The sequence below is a fragment of the Hemiscyllium ocellatum genome, chromosome 18 (assembly GCF_020745735.1).
Source record: "Hemiscyllium ocellatum isolate sHemOce1 chromosome 18, sHemOce1.pat.X.cur, whole genome shotgun sequence".
Lineage (NCBI taxonomy): Eukaryota > Metazoa > Chordata > Chondrichthyes > Orectolobiformes > Hemiscylliidae > Hemiscyllium > Hemiscyllium ocellatum.
In genome coordinates, this window is record NC_083418.1 from 78,704,344 (window position 1) to 78,725,018 (window position 20,675).

Here is a 20,675-nt window from a genome sequence, read left to right on the forward strand (position 1 = left end):
ATATTTAATAGGATTTATATTGTAGTCTTGTGGTTTGTAAATATTTCACCTTTTAAGTAAAACACACAAAATGCCACGAAGCAAATGAACTCTTTAACCAAAGTATAATAGTGTGATGTGGGGCCTTGGGATACTTTACTGGACATTGGAATTTTGGTTAAAATTTATTCTTTCATTTTCTTCCCATTACAGCACCCATGATGTCATAAGGCTGAAAGGATACACTTCTTGGGCTATTGGTTTAAGTGTGGCCAGTATTGTGAATGCAATTTTGAAAAACATTCGATCCATCCACCTGGTGTCCATCAATGCAAAAGTAGGTTTTAAACAGCTGCTAATCCATTAAGGACTGATGCAGATTTCATGTGGCAAGTGCTATTGGGACAGCACTCCCTCCAACTGGGGTACAGTACATGCACGTACCTGATGTCCTATGATTATGTGCTGATGAATATTGCATTCATGTCTAATTCACAGCAAAACATGAAAAGTACTCTTCAACCACACTGACACAAAACTATAATTGGGCTTTGATGCATGTTATGATCTGCCAAATGTATTCTCCAGCTGCGATAGGGAGCAGTAAGAAAAATGTAGACTATATGTCACGAGAGGCAACTTCTTGACACAGAGAATGTGAAATTAACTTGCAGAGGCATTGGTGGATGTGGGGACAATTACCTAAATGTCTTTTAAAAGTTGTAAGTACTGTACATGAACAGGAAAGTTTGGAGGGATATGTGCCAGGAGCAGGCAGATGGGACTAGTTTAGTTTGGGATTATATCGGGCATGAACTGGTTGGACGGGAGGGTTTGTTTCTGTGCTCTGTGATTCCATGGCTCGATGTGAGACCTCACAGAATCTAGTAGATCTCTGCACTCTTCGAAATATTTTATTTTCTCCTGATCCCATTCCAAACATGCCTTATTTCATCCATTCCGAGGATATCTTTGGCTTCCTCACTCTAGATTTCTGATTTTTATTTCCCATGCGATTCACAAAACAAATCCTTCCAATGCTCTTGGGACTTTGAACAATCCTTTGAGAACTGCCTGGACTCATGCAGGTGTACCCTGGATCTCCACTGTGGTAGACACTTCTGATTTGGTGTCAATTGCTCTTGACCCTTGAAGGTCACTTTGTGGTGTCCGTCCTTTCTATTGAGAGATCATGTCTTTCAGTGAGCAACAGTACCTTTTAGGGTCACAGCCTCATCTCCCTGCTCCTAAGTACCTGACTGATTAGCACCCTGTGCATGGCTCTGTTCAACTGAATAAAGCTGACTGCTCAGTAACATTTCAGCTATTGAAAACCTTTCAACTTTGTTCCTCGGGTGGATTGAATTTAGCAACAAACAATCAAAGGGTAGCAGCCCTTTGAAACAATCTGTTCCAGAGTTTTCATGTGCAGGTTGATGAATTAAAATCAATGATACAAATGAAGTAGATACCTAGAAGCTAAAGTGTCAAGGGGTGAGGAAATGATGGGTTTAGCAGGGATATGACATTGAGATAAGAGTATCAGACCTCCATCTGGAGGACTGCATTCAGTTTTGGATATCCCACCTCCAGAACAATATATTTGGCTTTGAAAGTGGTTATGGCACTGATTCACAAAACCTCCAAATCAGATTGTGCAACCTGGTGTGTGGAGAATTTGAGAGAGGATCCAGTTGAAATGTTTTTAATGTGAAAAGGGTTGGAATGAAGAAACTATTTCTTCTGATGGAGGTTGGGATTTGAGAATGGTGGGACTGGATGTTAAAATTAGAGTGAGGTCATTCAGGAGGGAACTTGTATGTAAGGAGAATCATGTAAATTATGATGTAACATGATTCTGACATTCAAAGTTTGGGAGAAGATCTGTAGCTCAGGTGCTCGTTGTTGTGGTTCTGTTCGCCGAGCTGGGAATTTGTGTTGCAGACGTTTCGTCCCCTGTCTAGGTGACATCCTCAGTGCTTGGGAGCCTCCCGTGAAGCACTTTGTGATCTTTCCTCCGGCATTTATAGTGGCTTGAATCTGCCGCTTCCGGTTGTCAGTTCCAGCTGTCCGCTGCAGTGGCCAGTATATTGGGTCCAGGTCGATGTGCTTATTATTGAATCGGTGGATGAGTGCCATGCCTCTAGGAATTCTCTGGCTGTTCTCTGTTTGGCTTGTCCTATAATAGTAGCGTTGTCCCAGTTGCTTGTCATCTGCGTGTGTGGCTACTAAGGATAGCTGGTCATGCCGTTTCGTGGCTAGTTGGTGTTCATGGATGCGGATCGTTAGCTGTCTTCCTGTTTGTCCTATGTAGTGTTTTCCAGCCAACCTGCTGGACATACAGAACAGACAACAGGACGTTGAACCTATCAACAAAGACGATATACTCAAACTACTGGATCTGTGCCTCACAACACACTTCACATTCACCAACCAGATATACAAACAAATCAACAGCACACCCATGGGCTCACCGATCTCTGGACTCATAGCGGAAGCAGTAATGCAAAGGTTAGAACAAACAGTCTTACCGCAAATTCAACCCAAACTCTGGGTCAGATATGTAGGTGACACCTTCATAATCATTTAAAACACAGAAATAGAGAACACACACCGGATCATCAACGCCACACTCACAGGAATCCGATTCACTAGAGAGGAAGAAAAGGACAACCAACTCCCTTTCCTAGACGTGATGGTACAGAGAACACCGAATGGAGAATTCACTACAAAGGTATACAGCAAAGCCACACACACAGACCAAGTCCTAAACTATGAAAGTAACCACCCCAACACACACAAAAGAAGTTGCATCAAGACACTATTCAAAAGGGCCACAACACACTGCAGCACACCAGAACTACAAAAAGAGGAAGAAGAACACCTATACAATGTATTCGCCAAAAAAGTATACCCGCGCAATTTCATCAACAGATGCCTAAGGGAAAGACAACCCAAAGGACTAGCCACACTCCCATATATCAGGAACATTTCCGAACTGACAGCCAGATTACTGCGATCACTCGGACTCATAACAGCACACAAACCAACAGCCACTCTCAGACAACAACTCACCAGGACAAAGGACCCGATACCCAGCATGAGCAAAACCAACGTAGTGTACAAAATCCCATGCAAGGACTGCACAAAACACTACATAGGGCAAACAGGAAGACAGCTAACGATCTGCATCCATGAACACCAACTAGCCACAGAACGACACGACCAGCTATCCTTCGTAGCCACACACGCAGATGACAAGCAACATGAATTCGACTGGGACAACACTACCATTTAGGACAAGCCAAACAGAGAACAGCCAGGGAATTCCTAGAGGCATGGCACTCATCCACAGATTCAATCAATAAGCACATCGACCTGGACCCAATATACTGGCCACTGCAGCGGACACAGGAGGCTCCCAAGGACTGAGGATGTCACCTAGACAGGAGACGAAACGTCTGCAACACAAATTCCCAGCTCGGCGAACAGAATCACAACATGAATCTGACATTGATAGGAGAGAAGAATGATCATGTGCAGAGAGAGGTCTTAGACATGGCATTAGAGAGCTCTGTGTGATAGGTAAAAACAATGACAGCAGATGCTGGAAACCAGATTCTGGATTAGTGGTGCTGGAAGAGCACAGCAGTTCAGGCAGCATCCAAGGAGCAGCGAAATCGACGTTTCGGGGAAAAGCCCTTCATCAGGAATAAAGGCAGAGAGCTTGGAGCGTGGAAAGATGAGCTAGATGAAGGTGGGGGTGGGGAGAAAGTAACATAGAGGGCAATAGGTGAGTGGGGGAGGGGATGAAGGTGATAGGTCAGGGAGGAGAGGGTGGAGTGGATAGGTGGAAAAGAAGATAGGCAGATAGGACAAGTCCAGACAAGTCATGGGGACAGTGCTGAGATGGAAGTTTGGAACTAGGGTGAGGTGGGGGAAGGGGAAATGAGGAAACTGTTGAAGTCCACATTGATGCCCTGGGGTTGAAGTGTTCCGAGGCGGAAGATGAGGTGTTTTTCCTCCAGGCGTCTGGTGGTGAGGGAGCGGCGGTGAAGGAGGCCCAGAACCTCCGTGTCCTCGGCAGAGTGTGAGGGGGAGTTGAAATGTTGGGCCACGGGGCGGTGCGGTTGATTGGTGCAGGTGTCCCAGAGATGTTCCCTAAAGCGCTCTGCTAGGAGGCGTCCAGTCTCCCCAATGTAGAGGAGACCGCATCGGGAGCAATGGATGCAATAAATGATATTGGTGGATGTGCAGGTAAAACTTTGATGGATGTGGAAGGCTCCTTTAGGGCCTTGGATAGAGGTGAGGGAGGAGGTGTGGGTACAGGTTTTGCAATTCCTGTGGTGGCAGGGGAAAGTGCCAGGATGGGAGGGTGGGTTGTAGTGGGGTGTGGACCTGACCAGGTAGTCACGGAGGGAACGGTCTTTGTGGAAGGCAGAAAGGGGTGGGGAGGGAAATATATCCCTGGTCGTGGGGTCTTTTTGGAGATGGCGGAAATGTCGGCGGATGATTTGGTTTATGCGAAGGTTTGTAGGGTGGAAGGTGAGCACCAGGGGCGTTCTGTCCTTGTTACGGTTGGAGGGGTGGGGTCTGAGGGTGGAGGTGCGGGATGTGGACGAGATGCGTTGGAGGGCATCTTTAACCACGTGGGAAGGGAAATTGCGGTCTCTAAAGAAGAAGGCTATCTGGTGTGTTCTGTGGTGGAACCTGTTCTCCTGGGAGCAGATACGGCGGAGGTGGAGGAATTGGGAATACGGGATGGCATTTTTGCAAGAGGTAGTGTGGGAAGAGGTGTAATCCAGGTAGCTGTGGGAGTCAGTGGGTTTGTAAAAAATGTCAGTGTCAAGTCGGTCATCATGAATGGAGATGGAGAGGTCCAGGAAGGGAAGGGAGGTGTCAGAAATGGTCCAGGTAAATTTAAGGTCAGGGTGGAATGTGTTGGTGAAGTTGATGAATTGCTCAACCTCCTCGCGGGAGCACGAGGTGGCGCCAATGCAGTCAATGTAGTGGAGGAAGAGGTGGGGAGTGGTGCCGGTGTAATTACGGAAGATCAACTGTTCTACGTAGCCAACAAAGAGACAGGCATAGCTGGGGCCCATACGTGTGCCCATGGCTACCCCTTTGGTCTGGAGGAAGTGGGAGGATTCAAAGGAGAAATTGTTAAGGGTGAGGACCAGTTTGGCCAAACGAATGAGAGTGTCGGTGGAAGGGGACTGTTGGGGACGTCTGGAGAGGAAAAAACAGAGAGCTTGGAGGTCCTGGTCATGGTGGATTGAGGGGTAGAGGGATTGGATATCCATGGTGAAGATGAGGCGTTGGGGGCCGGGGAAACGGAAGTCTTGGAGGAGGTGGAGAGCATGGGTGGTGTCTCGAACGTATGTGGGGAGTTCCTGGACTAGGGGGGATAGGAACGAGGTAGATAGAGATGAGTTCAGTGGGGCAGGAGCATGCTGAGACAATGGGTCGGCCAGGGTGGTCAGGCTTGTGGATCTTGGGAAGGAGGTAGAACCGGGCAGTGCGGGGTTCCCAGACTATGAGGTTGGAAGCTGTGGGTGGGAGATCTCCTGAGGTGATGAGGCTCTGTATGGTCTGGGAGATGATGGTTTGGTGATGGGGGGTGGGGTCGTGGTCGAGTGGGCGGTAGGAAGAGGTGTCCTCGAGTTGGCGTTTGGCTTCAGCGGTGTAGAGGTCAGTGCACCAGACTACCACTGCGCCCCCTTTATGCGTTGGCTTGATGGTGAGGTTGGGATTGGAGCAGAGGGATTGGAGGACTGCGCATTGTGAGGGTGAGAGGTTGGAGTGGGGGTGGGGGGTGGAGACAGGTTGAGGCAGTTAATGTCCCGGCAGCAGTTGGAAATGAAGAGGTCGAGGGCAGGCAATAGGCCAGCGTGGGGTGTCCAGGTGGGTGCAGTGTGTTGAAGGTGGGTGAAGGGGTCCTCGGAAGGTGGGCGGGAATCCTGATTGTGAAAGTAAGCTCGGAGGCGGAGGCGATGGAAGAATTGTTCGACGTCACGGCGTGTATTGAATTCATTGATGCGTGTTCGGAGTGGGATGAAGGACTGATCGTTTGTCGTCAGTGAGGGGAATGTCTGGAGGGATGGCGAAAACTCGGCAGGTCTGGGAGCTGGGATCTGGTGTGGGTGTGGGGGTGGAGCCGGTAACGAGTGGGTGTGATGGTGGGGGGAATGGGGGTGGAGTCATGAGCAGGGGTGATGTTCCCCTCAGGGTTCTGGGGGCCAGGAACGGTGACAGTGGGATCTGTGGGGTAGCGTGTCAGCAGAGTGCATGCGAGTGGCGTTGGCGGGGGCGGAAATGGTGGCAGACTCGGCAGTAGGGGTGGCAGAAATCACTGAGCGTGTGACATCAGCGATGATGTGAGGGACGGAAGTGATGTCACTTGTGATGCATGAGGAATTGTGAAGGGCGGAAGTGGTTGTGAGATTGGCCATGATGGGGCAGAAGTGACATCATCAATCAGCGTGGGGGTGGCAGCTGCACCAGCTGCATGGCTAATGGCGTTCAAGCAGTCCCAGAGGCTGGGGGAATCTTCAGGAATGTTTGAGGAGTGCTGGTTATGGAGGTGGGTAGATAAAAGTTTGTTGTACTTACAGCTTTTGATGTTTGAGATGGAATTGAAATAGTTTGTTGAGAGTCTAAGTTCTCCTGAGGATGTAGTACAGAGTGGGTCCTTTGCAATTCTGAGAGAGTGTGGCCCTCAGCTGAGGCAGGGCTGACTGTAGAGAGGTTAGGTGCCGGCGCATTGCTGCGAGCGTGGAGCGGAGGATTTTGAAGGAGAACTGTTGCTGGTGTTTTTGAATCTGTAGTCTGTACTGTTTGTCCTGTTCAGGTCCGAACTCTGCTGGTTTAAAGGTGGTCCAGAGTCCGTGTGGGATGAGTTGGTTACGGAGGCAGACACTGAGAAAACAAATGTGGCTGTGGTAGCGAGTTTGTTTCAGGACATAGTTGAAGAGCTTCAGGGCAGAGGAAATGACCTGGGAGTTGCAGTGGGAGAGGGGCTCCCTGAGATTCTTGTAGAGAGAGGAGGAAAACTTCTTCAAGGCAGGCATCCTTGCAAGAGGATTCGCAGTAGGGTTAAAATCAACGAGGTAAAAACAATGACTGCAGATGCTGGAAACCAGATTCTGGATTAGTGGTGCTGGAAGAGCACAGCAGTTCAGGCAGCATCCAACGAGCAGCGAAATCGACGTTTTCATCAGGAATAAAGGCAGAGAGCCTGAAGCACGGAGAGATAAGCTAGAGAAGGGTGGAGGTGGGGAGAAAGTAGCATAGAGTACAATGGGTGAATGGGGGAGGGGATGAAGGTGAGGGGTAGGGGGAGGGTGGAGTGGATAGGTGGAAAAGAAGATAGGCAGGTAGGACAAGTCATGGGGACAGTGCTGAGCTGGAAGTTTGGAACTAGGGTGAGGTGGGGGAAGGAGAAATGAGGAAACTGTTGAAGTCCACATTGATGCCCTGGGGTTGAAGTGTTCCGAGGCGGAAGATGAGGCGTTCTTCCTCCAGGCGTCGGGTGGTGAGGGAGCGGCGATGAAGGAGGCCCAGGACCTCCATGTCCTCAGCAGAGTGAGAGGGGGAGTTGAAATGTTGGGCCACAGGGCGGAGTGGTTGATTGGTGCAGGTGTCCCGGAGATGTTCCCTAAAGCGCTCTGCTGGGAGGCGCCCAGTCTCTCCAATGTAGAGGAGACCGCATCGGAAGCAACGGATACAATAAATGATATTAGTGGATGTGCAGGTAAAACTTTGATGGATGTGGAAGGCTCCTTTAGGGCCTTGGATGGAGGTGAGGGTGGAGGTGTGGGTGCAGGTTTTGGAGTTCCAGTGTTAGCAGGGGAAGGTGCCAGGATGGGAGGGTGGTTGTAGGGGGAGGCGTGGACCTGACCAGGTAGTCACAGAGGGAGAGGTCTTTGCGGAATGCGGAAAGGGGTGGGGAGGGAATTATATCCCTGGTGGTGGGGTCTTTTTGGAGGTGGCGGAAATGTCGGCGGATGACTTGGTTTATGCGAAGGTCGGTCGGGTGGAAGGTGAGCACCAGAGGTGTTCTGTCCTTGTTACGGTTGGAGGGCTGGGGTCTGAGGGCAGAGGTGCGGGATGTGGACGAGATGCATTGGAGGGCATCTTTAACCACGTGGGAAGGGAAGTTGCGGTCTCTGAAGGAGGCCATCTGGTGTGTTCTATGGTGGAACTGGTCCTCCTGGGAGCAGATACAGTGGAGGCAGAGGAATTGGGAATACGGGATGGCATTTTTGCAAGAGGTAGGGTGGGAAGAGGTGTAATCCAGGTAGCTGTGGGAGTCGGTGGGTTTGTAAAAAATGTCAGTGTCAAGTCGGTCGTCATTAATGGAGATGGAGAGGAGGGAGGTGTCAGAGATGGTCCAGGTAAATTTAAGGTCAGGGTGGAATGTGTTGGTGAAGTTGATGAATTGTTCAACCTCCTCACGGGAGCATAACCTACAATGTACAGATCTCAATAATGGAAATTTATAGTTATAGAGTCATAGAGATGTACAGCATGGAAACAGACCCTTCGGTCCAACCCGTCCATGCCGACCAGATATCCCAACCCCAAACTAGTCCCACCTGCCAGCACCCGGCCCATATCCCTCCAAACCCTTCCTATTCATATACCCATCCAAATGCCTCTTAAATGTTGCAATTGTACCAGCCTCCACCACATCCTCTGGCAGCTCATTCCATACACACACCACCCTCTGTGCGAAAAAGTTGCCCCGGAGGTCTCTTTTATATCTTTCCCCTCTCACCCTAAACCTATGCCCTCTAGTTTTGGACTCCCCAACCCCAGGGAAAAAGACTTTGTCTGTTTATCCTATCCATGCCCCTCATAATTTTGTAAACCTATATAAGGTCACCCCTCAGCCTCCGATGCTCCAGGGAAAACAGCCCCAGCCTGTTCAGCCTCTCCCTGTAGCTCAAATCCTCCAACCCTGGCAACATCCTTGTAAATCTTTTCTGAACCCTTTCAAGTTTCACAACATCTTTCCGATAGGAAGGAGACCAGAATTGCACGCAATATTCCAACAGTGGCCTAACTAATGTCCTGTACAGCCGCAACATGACCTCCCAACTCCTGTACTCAATACTCTGACCAATAAAAGAAAGCATACCTAGCGCCTTCTTCACTATCCTATCTACCTGTGACTCCACTTTCAAGGAGCTATGAACCTGCACTCCAAGGTCTCTTTGTTCAGTAACACTCTCTAGGACCTTACCATTAAGTGTATAAGTCCTGCTAAGATTTGCTTTCCCAAAATGCAGCACCTCGCATTTATGTGAATTAAACTCCATCTGCCACTTCTCAGCCCATTGGCCCAACTGGTCCAGATCCTGTTGTAATCTGATGTAACCCTCTTCGCTGTCCACTACACCTCCAATTTTGGTGTCATCTGCAAACTTACTAACTGTACCTCATATGCTCGCATCCAAATCATTTATGTAAATGACAAAAAGTAGAGAACTCAGCATCGATCCTTGTGGCACTCCACTGGTCACAGGCCTCCAGTCTGAAAAACAACCCTCCACCACCACCCTCTGTCTTCTATCTTTGAGCCAGTTCTGTATCCAAATGACTAGTTCTCCCTATATTCGATTAGATCTAACCTTGCTAACCAGTCTCCCATGGGGAACCTTGTCAAACGCCTTACTGAAGTCCATATAGATCACATCTACTGCTCTGTCCTCATCAATCTTCTTTGTTACTTCAAAAAACTCAGTTAGTGAGACATGATTTCCCATGCACAAAGTCACGTTGACTATCCCTAATCAGTCCTTGTCTTTCCAAATACATGTAAATCCTGTCCCTCAGGATTCCCTCCAACAACTTGCCCACCACCGAGGTCAGACTCACTGGTCTATCGTTCCCTGGCTTGTCCTTACCACCCTTCTTAAACAGTGGCACCACGTTTGCCAACCTCCAGTCTTCCGGCACCTCACCTGTGACTATCGATGACACAAATATCTCAGCAACAGGCCCAGCAATCATTTCTCTAGCTTCCCACAGAGTTCTCGGGTACACCTGATTAGGTCCTGGGGATATATCCACCTTTAACCGTTTCAAGACATCCAGCACTTCCTCCTCTGTAATCTGGACATTTTGCAAGATGTCACCATCTATTTCCCTACAGTCTATATCTTCCATATCCTTTTCCACAGTAAATACTGATGCAAAATATTCATTTAGTATCTCTCCCATTTTCTGTGGCTCCACATAAAGGCTGCCTTGCTGATCTTTGAGGGGCCCTATTCTGTCCCTAGTTACTCTTTTGTCCTTTAATGTATTTGTAAAAACCCTTTGGATTCTCCTTTAATTCTATTGGCCAAAGCTATCTCATGTCCCCTTTTTGCCCTCTTGATTTCCCTCTTAAGTATACTCCTACTGCCTTTATACTCTTCTAAGGATTCACTCGATCTATCCTGTCTGTACCTGACATATGCTTCCTTCTTTTTCTTAACCAAGCCCTCAATTTCTTTAGTCATCCAGCATTCCCTATACCTACCAGCCTTCCCTTTCACCCTGACAGGAATATACTTTCTCTGGATTCTTGTTGTTATCTCATTTCTGAAGGCTTCCTATTTTCCAGCCGTCCCTTTACCTGTGAACATCTGCCTCCAATAAGCTTTCAAAAGTTCTTGCCTAATACCATCAAAATTAGCCTTCCTCCAATTTCGAAAATCAACTTTTAGATCTGGTCTATCCTTTTCCATCATTATTTTAGAACAAAAATATTTTGTCACTGGCCCCAAAGTGCTCCCCCACTGACACCTCAGTCACCTGCCCTGCCTTACTTCCCAAGAGTAGGTCATGTTTTACACCTTCTCTCGTAGATACATCCACATACTGAATCAGAAAATTGTCTTGTATGCACTTCGGAAATTCCTCACCATCTAAACCTTTCACACTATGGCAGTCCCAGTCAATGTTTGGAAAGTTAAAATTCCCGACCATAACTACCCTATTATTCTTATAGATAGCTGAGATCTCCTTACAAGTTTGTTTCTCAATTTTCCCCTGACTATTAAGGGGTCCATAATACAATCCCAATAAGGTGATCATCCCTTTCTTATTTCTTAGTTCCACCCAAACAACTTCCCTGGATGTATTTCCGGGAATGTCCTCCCTCAGCACAGCTGTAATGCTATCCCTTATCAAAAATGCCACTCCCCCTCCTCTCCTGCCTCCCTTTCTATCCTTCCTGTAGCATTTGTATCCTGGAACATTAAGCTGCCAGTCCTGCTCATCCCTGAGACATGTTCCTGTAATTGCTATGATATCCCAGTCCCATGTTCCTAACCATGCCCTGAGTTCATCTGCCTTCCCTGTTCGGCCCCTTGCATTGAAATAAATGCAGTTTAATTTATCAGTCCTACCTTGTCCCTGCCTGCCCTGACTGTTTGACTTACTTCTGTTCTCAGCTGTACCCGTCTCAGATTGATCTCTTTCCTCACTATCTTCCTGGGTCCCACCCCCCCACCTTACTAGTTTAAATCCTCCCAAGCTGTTGTAGCAAATTTCCCTGCCAGTATATTAGTCCCCTTCCAATTTAGGTACAATCTGTCCTTCTTGTACATGTCACTTCTACCCCCAAAAGAGATTCCAATGATCCAAAAATGTGAATCCTTCTCCCATACACCAGCTCCTCAGCCATGCATTCATCTGCTCTATCCTCCTATTCCTGCCCTCACTAGTTCGTAGCACTGGGAGTAATCTAGATATTACTACCCTTGAGGACCTCCTTTTTAAAATTCTACCTAACTCTCTGTAATCTCCCTTCAGAATCTCAACCTTTTCCCTTCCAATGTCATTGGTTTCAATGTGGCCAATGACCTCCTGCTGGCCCCTCTCCCCTGTGAGAACATTCTGCACCCTCTCTGAGACATCCTTGATCCTGGCACCAGGGAAACAACATACCATTTTGCTTTTTATCTGCTGGCCACAGAAACGTCTGTCTGTACCTTGGACTACAGAATCCCCTAACACAATTGATCTCTTGGAAGCCGATGTACCCCTCATTGCATTAGAGCCAGTCTCGATACCATAAACTTGGCTGTTTGTGCTATGTTCCCCTGAGAATCCATCACCCCCTACATTTTCCAAAACAGTATACCTGTTTGAAATGGGTACATCCATAAAAGACTCCTGCCCTAGGTGCCTACCTCGCTTATCCTTTCTGGAGTTAACCCATCTATGTGACTGTTTCTGAGACTTTCCCCCCTTCCTATAACTGCCATCCATCACATACTGTTGCTGTTGCAAATTCCTCATCGCTTCTATCTGTCTCTCCAACCGATCCACTCGATCTGATAAGATTCGCATCCAACAGCACTTATGGCAGATATAATTCGCAGTAACCCTTAAACTCTCTTTAAACTCCCACATCTGACAAGAAGTACATATCACTGCAAAGGCCATTTTTACTCCTTCACAATCTACAGACCCAGAAAATAACACCGTCTTATTCCTCTACAAACACTGCACCAGGTTAAATTAATAGCTATGGCTTATATTTTAAGTTTAATCAAGAGACTTATCTCCAAAAACATATAATCAAGAAGGAACCCACTGTACTCACTAATACAGCCTTTCTCTTGGACAGACTTAAAACAACAATTAACTTATCTGATTCTGTGCTGTGAACTTCACCCAAACTGGTTCCTCCAAGATTAGTTGTGAAATTCACTTTGTTAATTTTCCCAGATACACTCTGATGTCCAGCGACACATGAATTCAAAAACAGCAAAGGCGGTAACTGTGTAGCTTCTCTCTCTCTCTCTCCTCACTGTCCTCTCCATGTGCTTCCTTTGTCTGCTCTTCTCCCTTTTAAAACTGCTGTTGTTTTGACTTTTTTTTCCCAAACTTCCAAAACAATGCAATGGTATTTAAAACAGTAATTGCTGCTCCTGGAATTCGAGGAAATCACCTCCAGCCCCTAAAATACCTCAAAAAAGGAGCAGCTCTTCCAGCCAGAAAGTTTTCCTGTCCTCCATCTTGGATTACCCAGTTCTTAAGGATTTAAAGAGCGTTCCTTTAGAGATAAGAAGCCAGTTAGCGTGGGGATCGTGTACAGACACCCACTTCATGAGATACCCCAGAGCAGTGCCCCAATGTGCAATACTGGATTAGAGCCCAAGGTAAACCAGAAATCAGGAAGCATTTTATCAAAGGGGAATAGAAAGCCCACCACCAAACCACGGTGGAGGCTGGACTAGTTGGAACTTTCACCTCTGAGATCAATAGATTTCTTTTGTTTATGGATATTGAATAAAAGTAGGAGTCAAGTTACAGATCAGCTGTGGTCTAAAGGAATGATAGAATAGGCGAGAGATGCTGAATAGTCTAGCCTGTTCCTGCAGAATCAACAACAGTAGCTTATATTTTACTTGTCATTACCACAGCAATAGATTGCCATTCTTTTGTAGGATCTTCATCTTCATTTCTATCCAAATCTGGAGGTTTTAAAATGCACCTTTTTTGTCACATCACCATTATTCATCTTCCTCTCTCCTCATAGCAAGTACCTATTGGTACTTTGACCGCCTGCACATGTGGGTCAAATGTTGGACTCTGGAAGGCACTGACTTTTTAAACTCCCCTCTGATACTTAACTGCACTCTATCAGTAACTGCTGGACAGCTGGGTATAGATTGCAGTATGAAACTGAAACCTGCTGGGCTGGGAACAGCTGCTCCCCTGGGTCACAAAGCTGTGTTGCTCAGTCCCACTCCAGGGATCGAGCACAGAAAGCCAGGCTGGCAGACCTCCAGTTCAATTCTGAGGGAGTGCTGCACTGTCAGTGATGCCATCCTTCAGAGGAGACTTTAGACTGAGGATTGATCTACCTGCTCAGGTGGACATCCCAGAGAGAGTGAGGGAGTTATTCTGTGGCCCCAGTCAACGTCCCAGGAACAGATTGTGGTCATGATGACAGTGCTGTTTGCGGAGTCCACTCTGTGCAAATAGAGTGTGAAACTCCCTACTTTACAAGAGTGACTTCAACATTGGCTTGAGTGCATTTTGAGACTTCCTATGGTCTTGAAAATACTATATGAGTCATCTCTTATGTTGGTTACACAAGAGTTTTGTGGATTTACCTGTTAATTTGTAGTGGAAATCATGCACACCATCTCCTCCGCTAGTGTCTGTGATCTCCTGCATGGCTCGGCTTCGAACCCAACTTGAAGATTGCAGCTCGTCTGAGGAAAACACTGGTTCCCTCTTGTGGTCATAATGTGCAGAGCAGTTGATAATTTCGTGACAATCTTTCCTATTGGAATGATCACATCTCTGAACGTTGTTCTGTTTTCTGCTCATTTGCAAATTTATTTAACCAGTAATCATTTGAATCAGTTCTAACATCAAATAAAATGAAACATTTAGTGTGTGTATAAAAAAATAAAAATCGATACCTGAACAGTAACAGCTGTAACATTTGTTCTACTACACCAGGATGAGCACAATATCACAAACGATGTCTTTCTCAGTCTCCCCTGTGTCTTGGGAATAACGGGAGTATGTGGAATCTTGAGACAACGGCTCAAGGAGAAAGAAGAAACAAAACTGAAAAACAGCGTGGAAAATCTTTTGAAGATCCAGCGGGAAATCGCATTGTGAACAAAATGCTAAGTACGAGAGCCCACTCAGTGATGGAAAATCAGTGCACCATCACTTATCGGTGTCACATTATGTAAAGTGTATATTCATTGTGAATCTTAGTCAAGTTGTTTGCAGTGTACAAGTCGTGCAGAAATTAGAATGTATTTTAGATATTGCGGATTAGCGTAATATGAAACCCAATAACTAATGCAATAAATCAGAAACCAAATCACAAGCATGCTACCTTAACAGCGAGCTCCAATTTGCTATCCATATTACAGTTAAGAAATACAGCAGCCTCGGAGGGTTAACGATTAACAAATGATAAGGATATCCTGAAAACAGTAGTGTCCAAATCGAATCCCATATCTTAAAAAGTAATAACACTTTATAAAGGAGTGTACCAGACTTGAATAACTAGAACATTAATATTACTCCAGTAAATGCAGTGATATATGACTAGGTGCGAGTGTTTTAACATTTAAGCTCCACTGCACCCTGTCTGCAATCAGCCTCAATGTAAAAATTAAAGGATGCTTTAAAATGGAGGTCTTAACACCAAACTGTCAACTTGGCCAAATGACCTCCATTGTCTAAATGTACCAGTTTTACTAATGCGATTGAATCTCTGTGTAGTAACACAGACTGACCTTTGGGACGTATTGTTCTTGTTTATAAGCACAATGCAGCAGCATTATATTTGCACTGAATCGGAAGTGATAATAAGATTTTCCTCATTGAGTCCATGGAAGCTGTGCAGGGTACATTTCAAGTCCACATATGATTGCTGAATATTGTGTCAGGAATTTAGCCAACTTATTCTAAATGTCATGCTTTCAGCCAGTGACTAAACCAACTGATTTTTGCTACAAAATTGAGGTTTTTCAATTGCTGCCTAAGCAACAATGTGGAGGGAAAATTGGCACCAATTATCGCAAATTTACAGTGAAAATAAAAAGCTGGAAATACATAGCTGGCCCCTCAACAACTGTGATAACCACAGGTTAAATATTTCGCGTTAATTCTTCCATATTTTCAGTTTTTAATTGGAGGTTCCAGCATTTAAAGTTCCCACTCCCCCATATGCATTCCTGTCTAGGTTTCCACCCCAGCTTTCTGCTGACACTAACAGACTTGCTGCACTTCGGCAGCATTCGGGAAAAAGGTGGCCTCAAGCACCAATGGTTCAGATTTCTGAGGCTGCTGGGTTGCTTCGGTATACGGAATCCGAAAAAATCAAACAGCATATCCTTGTTCAGAAAGCACACTTTTTAAAACTGCTTTTTAAAATTTCTGGGAAAGAGAAGGAATGTGACAGTGTAGTCTTCCTCGACCAATATTTCTCTAATCGTAACTCCCAGTTTGGATGTTAATTTAAGGAATAGGAAAATTTGCCTCATTGCTTCAAACATTCTATTGCAGACTGCCCTTTGGTTAATAAATTGCTTACTTTTACGAATTATAATTTCTACTTTGATTTGATTTATTTAGTTATCCTAATCCTGTTGTTGACTTGAAACAACATTTATATTTCCAGCATTTAGAACGGGCAAAGGTATTACCTAAACTGAAACAAAAGGAAGGAACATTCAATATCCTCTTTTATTCTGGAATTGTGAAAGCCAGCCTTTCTTTTAAAAAAAAGCAAAATCTGTGAATATAAGACAGTGCATATCTGGGACACAGTCATTTCTAAAACATTGTGTTATCTATTGCCATGTGGGACCTGATTCTAATTCTGTGCAAGTGGATGGATTTTGAATGAATTAAAATTTCACCCATTAAATCAGTCTTGGTGTTTGACTCTCAGTACATTTCCTGTAAAGTTACTGAAGAAATTCCATACTAAGATATTTCTTCTGTTTTCACGTGATAGATTGTGATTCAGTAGTGTGCATCTTTCTTTGGTTAATCTTCATCTATTATCTGTAGTAAGTAAAAAGCTGTTTTACAATGTTACTAAGTTTTAAATAAAATTTTACATGGAACGCATCTCTTCATTCAAAGCAATGGCTTCTGAATTATTGCCAGTCATTATAAAGTCAGGGGAAGTGAAGGAACTCTGGAATGATGTTTGCAATGCTGGTTTTGCTTCTGTTGTACTGGGGATCTGGTTTACAATATAAATGCCCATCATCGAAGGATATTATTTCACAATCAAGTCCCTTATTCGTGGGAGGATTTTTGCAGGTGGAGTCAGTCCACTTGTCGGGAAGTGCAGATGTAAGGTCACTTGTTTGTGGATGAAGAACAATGTTCATTGCTGTTACATTTTCTTGTATCTGACTGCAGAGTCTTAAGGGATGTTCCACTTTAAAAAGGTGAGCTATATACGTAGTGCAAATAGCTTACTGTATGTTTGGAATGTGTATGTTTCTTCTCCACTTCAGTTTTAGGAATAAGTAATTACTCATCAAGTAGTGCATCAGGACTGTTCTTTACATATCTCCCACTCTCTGATATCAATGTGTAATCCAATTTCTCTCCATTGCTCACACCAGTAACTGGCTTTCCTGCAGGACGACTGAAATCCGAGGTATAAGCAGAGTTACAGTTGAGTAAAATGTCTGTGTCACACGTGTTCTTTTTGGGGTTTTGCTTGCAGAGGGAGCTGCACAAATCTAAGGAAAAAAGAAACAATTCATAAAACATTGCAACTCCGTTTCCATTTCAGAACTTCTAGGGTGGTGTCCATTAATTCCAAAGCTTCTGAAAAGCTGCAGTTAATTTACCTGACGTTTGAGAGAGAGAGACTCACTGCTTATTAGTGGCCAAGAATGTCGGAGTTAACAAAAAGTGGCTCACACAATAAAAACCTGAGGATGGCTGAAAAGAAGTTACACACTGCGGAGCTTTCTGTCTTGCATTTCTCAAGACAGATTTGCAAGAATGCCAAATCTTGAGGGGAACAACAATTCATGCTCAAGAAGAAAAACAAAGTGCTGGGGAAACTTAGCAGGTCTGGAAGCATCTGTAAGAGAGAAGCAGAGTTAATGAGTCTGGTGACCTGTCGTCAGAACAATTTTATGCTGCACTCAAAGGAGGAGCTGATTTAGTAGAGCTTCAACAACACATCTCCTTCTGTTAGTTATACTCACGTTCTATACTACCAAGTGGTTGTGACAAAGAATGCATTTTTATTCAGCTTCTTCGGTATACTTCTCGAATGCATGCTATGCCGAAATGTTACATCCTAATTTTCTGACAGGACAAAAAGAATCCTCCTATTTCACCCTCACTTGTGTAATGGTGCATACATGTAACATGCTCTTTGATCTTCAGCAGCAGCAGCATATTCACAGATAGAACTGAAATCAGGGATGTCACGAGGGTGCACATCATGGGGATAGAGGGGAGGCCACAGACAATTACAGTCAGTTCTGCTTTACTGCGACAGTTCCATTCTTGTGCAATCCTGTGTTACAATAAAACCTTGTAATAGCAGCCCCATTGGCAATATAACCAATGGAAGCTTTAAAACTTTATGCTTTAGAGCAGTGTCCCCAATTCGTCAGTTGTGTTATAGCGAATATGTGTGAACATTCGTTGTAGCAGAAGAACCTGTACCTGTGCATTCCACTTTTCTATTAAAACTATACACCAGTCCTACTGATGCCTGATCCCTCCTGGGCTCTTTTTGCAAATACACAGTTAGCTCTAAAGCAGATAAGTAGAAATTAACCGTTCATGTTTCTGAAAATATACCCTCGATAGAATTACATTTTCCATTTTTGTTTGCCTGGTGTCTCCATTTCCAGAGTTGATTTTCCTTTATTAAAATGTATTTGGATGAGGGTGGCATTAAATGGATGGTACATGTAACATCCAGTATTCAGTTCTACTGCAGTTTATGGAATTAAATACCAGATACTTCATGTAATGAAGTGGGCAATCCAGTGGCAGCAGTTTTGTGCCACAGCCCAAGATGCACTGAAAGCCCAGTATTACTGCAAAACACAGTAATCAGCATTTTGGAGAACGAATAACATCGTTCACAGTTGGGATTCGGATCGTCACAGATGTGCGTCAGTTTAAGTTTGATGTTCATGCAGAGTTGAGAGTTTCTGTGTGGTCTTCATGCGACTGAACAGGTGGATCCTTGAGCAGACAGGGCCAGCTGCCCTGCCCCATGTAATAGTGGGATCCAGAGAGTGGGATTTGCTTCTTCTCTGTTACTGCTCTACCTCATCATGAAGATATTAGTTCTCAAAGTTTGCCGGTCAAGTTGTTGATATTTTGATAACTGGGAACAAGCTACTCCGTATTAATGTCAGCCATCTTCCTGATAAAGAGCTTATGCTTGAAACATCGCCTCTTCTGTTCCTCGGATGCTGCCTGACCTGCTTTTCCAGCACCATACTTTTTGACATTAATGTCAACGATGCCAAGTTTAAAACTGTCTTTGAAAAGTGCACTGAAGGTGGTAGAACAGCTGGAGACTGCAATTAATAAAGCATCTGCTTTTATATTCACTTGTAGGATGTGAGTCATTGGCTGGTCAGCATTTCTTGCCCTTGTCCCTTGAGAAGTTGGTGGTGAGCTGCCTTCTTGAACCACTGCAGTCCACATATTGTAGGTTGACCAACAATGTCCTTAGGGAGGGAATTCCAGGATTTGGACCCAGCATCCTGGGTATATTAATAGAGTCGCAGGGTGCAAATGCAAGGAGATGATGTTAAATGTGTGTGGAACTCTAGATCAGACTTAACTGGAGAATTGTGCTGAGCTTCCGGAATGACAAGGGAGTCTTTTAACTGGGTGTTAAAGTGATGTTTGTAAATGATTCCAGGCATGTGGAGCTTAGTCGTGCAGTTAGACTGAGGAAGCTGGGATTGCTTTCCACAGTATGGACAGAGTCCATAGGGAGAGACTGATCCAAATAGTCGAGAACTGAATACAAGAGGCTGCTGGTTTAAAAGTTATGATTTGGAGATGCCGGTGTTGGACTGGGGTGTACAAAGTTAAAAATCACACAACACCAGGTTATAGTCCAACAGGTTTAACTGGAAGCACACTAGCTTTCGGAGCGACGCTCCTTCATCAGGTGATAGTCACTATCACCTGATGAAGGAGCATCGCTCCGAAAACTAGTGTGCTTCCAATTAAACCCGTGGGACTATAACCTGGTGTTGTGTGATTTTTAGGTTTAAAAGTTATTAGCAAAAGAAAACACTTAAAAAGGATCTGATTATTTTCGGAAAAGGAAGTAGGTGCAGGATTACAGGGAGAAGGTGGGGGAGTGACACTAAGGAAATGGCACTTTTGGAGAGGAGCACAGATATAATGATGTGGATGTGCCAGTGTTGGACTGGGGTGGTCAAAGTTAAAAATCACACAACACCAGGTTATAGATCAACAGGTTTATTCGGAAGCACTAGCTCTCAGAGCACTGCTTCTTCATCAGGTAGCTAGTGGAATAGGATCAAAGGACACCGAATTTATAGCAAAAGACCATAATGTCATAGACTGATGGAATATATTGAATAAATCGAGGTTGCTGTCAAGTCTTTCATCTTTTAGAATGGGTTGCAGGTTTCGATTCATTAATATGTAAATCCTGGAACTTTTTTCAAGTCACATTCCTGAGATAACTTAAACTTTCATAAAAGAAGTGACATCTCAGTTCAGACAATGCATTCAAGGTGTGAGGTTAGAGTCTGTATGCATCCCAATCATGAGTCAGACTGGTTCTATTTCCAAAGTAGGACTTTATAAAATGTCACATGGATTATAAAATATATTGACTGCCTCCAGGTCGCCTGCTTTTTGGACAAAATAGAATGTATCTGCAAATGAAAATTCCCCCCATAGACTTGTATGTGGGTGTGTGCATGTCAGGGAGGGAGAGGGAGAGTTGGGGGGAGGGAGAGATAGAGAGAGCGCGCGTCTGTGTGTGTGTGTGAGTGTGTGTGTGAGAGAGAGAGAAAAAAATGTGTGTGAGAGAGTGTTTGTGTGTGCTTAATAGACCTGAGCTGAAATGTCACTTTTATTTTTATAAAACCTTAAATATCTTGGGATGTGACTTGAAAGAAGTTCTGGGATTTACATACCAATAAATCAAAACCTGCAGC

General features: G+C 44.9%; 2 protein-coding genes across 3 annotated transcripts in view; one reads left to right on the forward strand and one right to left on the reverse strand.

The window, feature by feature from the left end:
• Positions 1-16,515, forward strand: part of LOC132824512 (L-lactate dehydrogenase A chain-like) — a 33,584-nt gene extending 17,069 nt beyond the window's left edge. For both annotated transcript variants that reach the window (XM_060839114.1, XM_060839111.1), the window contains exons 7-8: positions 193-316; positions 14,458-16,515. In XM_060839114.1, the coding sequence (XP_060695097.1) occupies positions 193-316; positions 14,458-14,622 (289 nt within the window). In that variant the 3' untranslated portion in view covers positions 14,623-16,515. The remainder of the gene's footprint in view (positions 1-192; positions 317-14,457) is intronic.
• Positions 14,344-20,675, reverse strand: part of LOC132824511 (zinc finger protein 420-like) — a 53,771-nt gene continuing 47,439 nt past the window's right edge. The window contains exon 12 of the mRNA XM_060839110.1: positions 14,344-17,225. Within this exon, the coding sequence (XP_060695093.1) occupies positions 17,011-17,225 (215 nt within the window). The 3' untranslated portion in view covers positions 14,344-17,010. The remainder of the gene's footprint in view (positions 17,226-20,675) is intronic.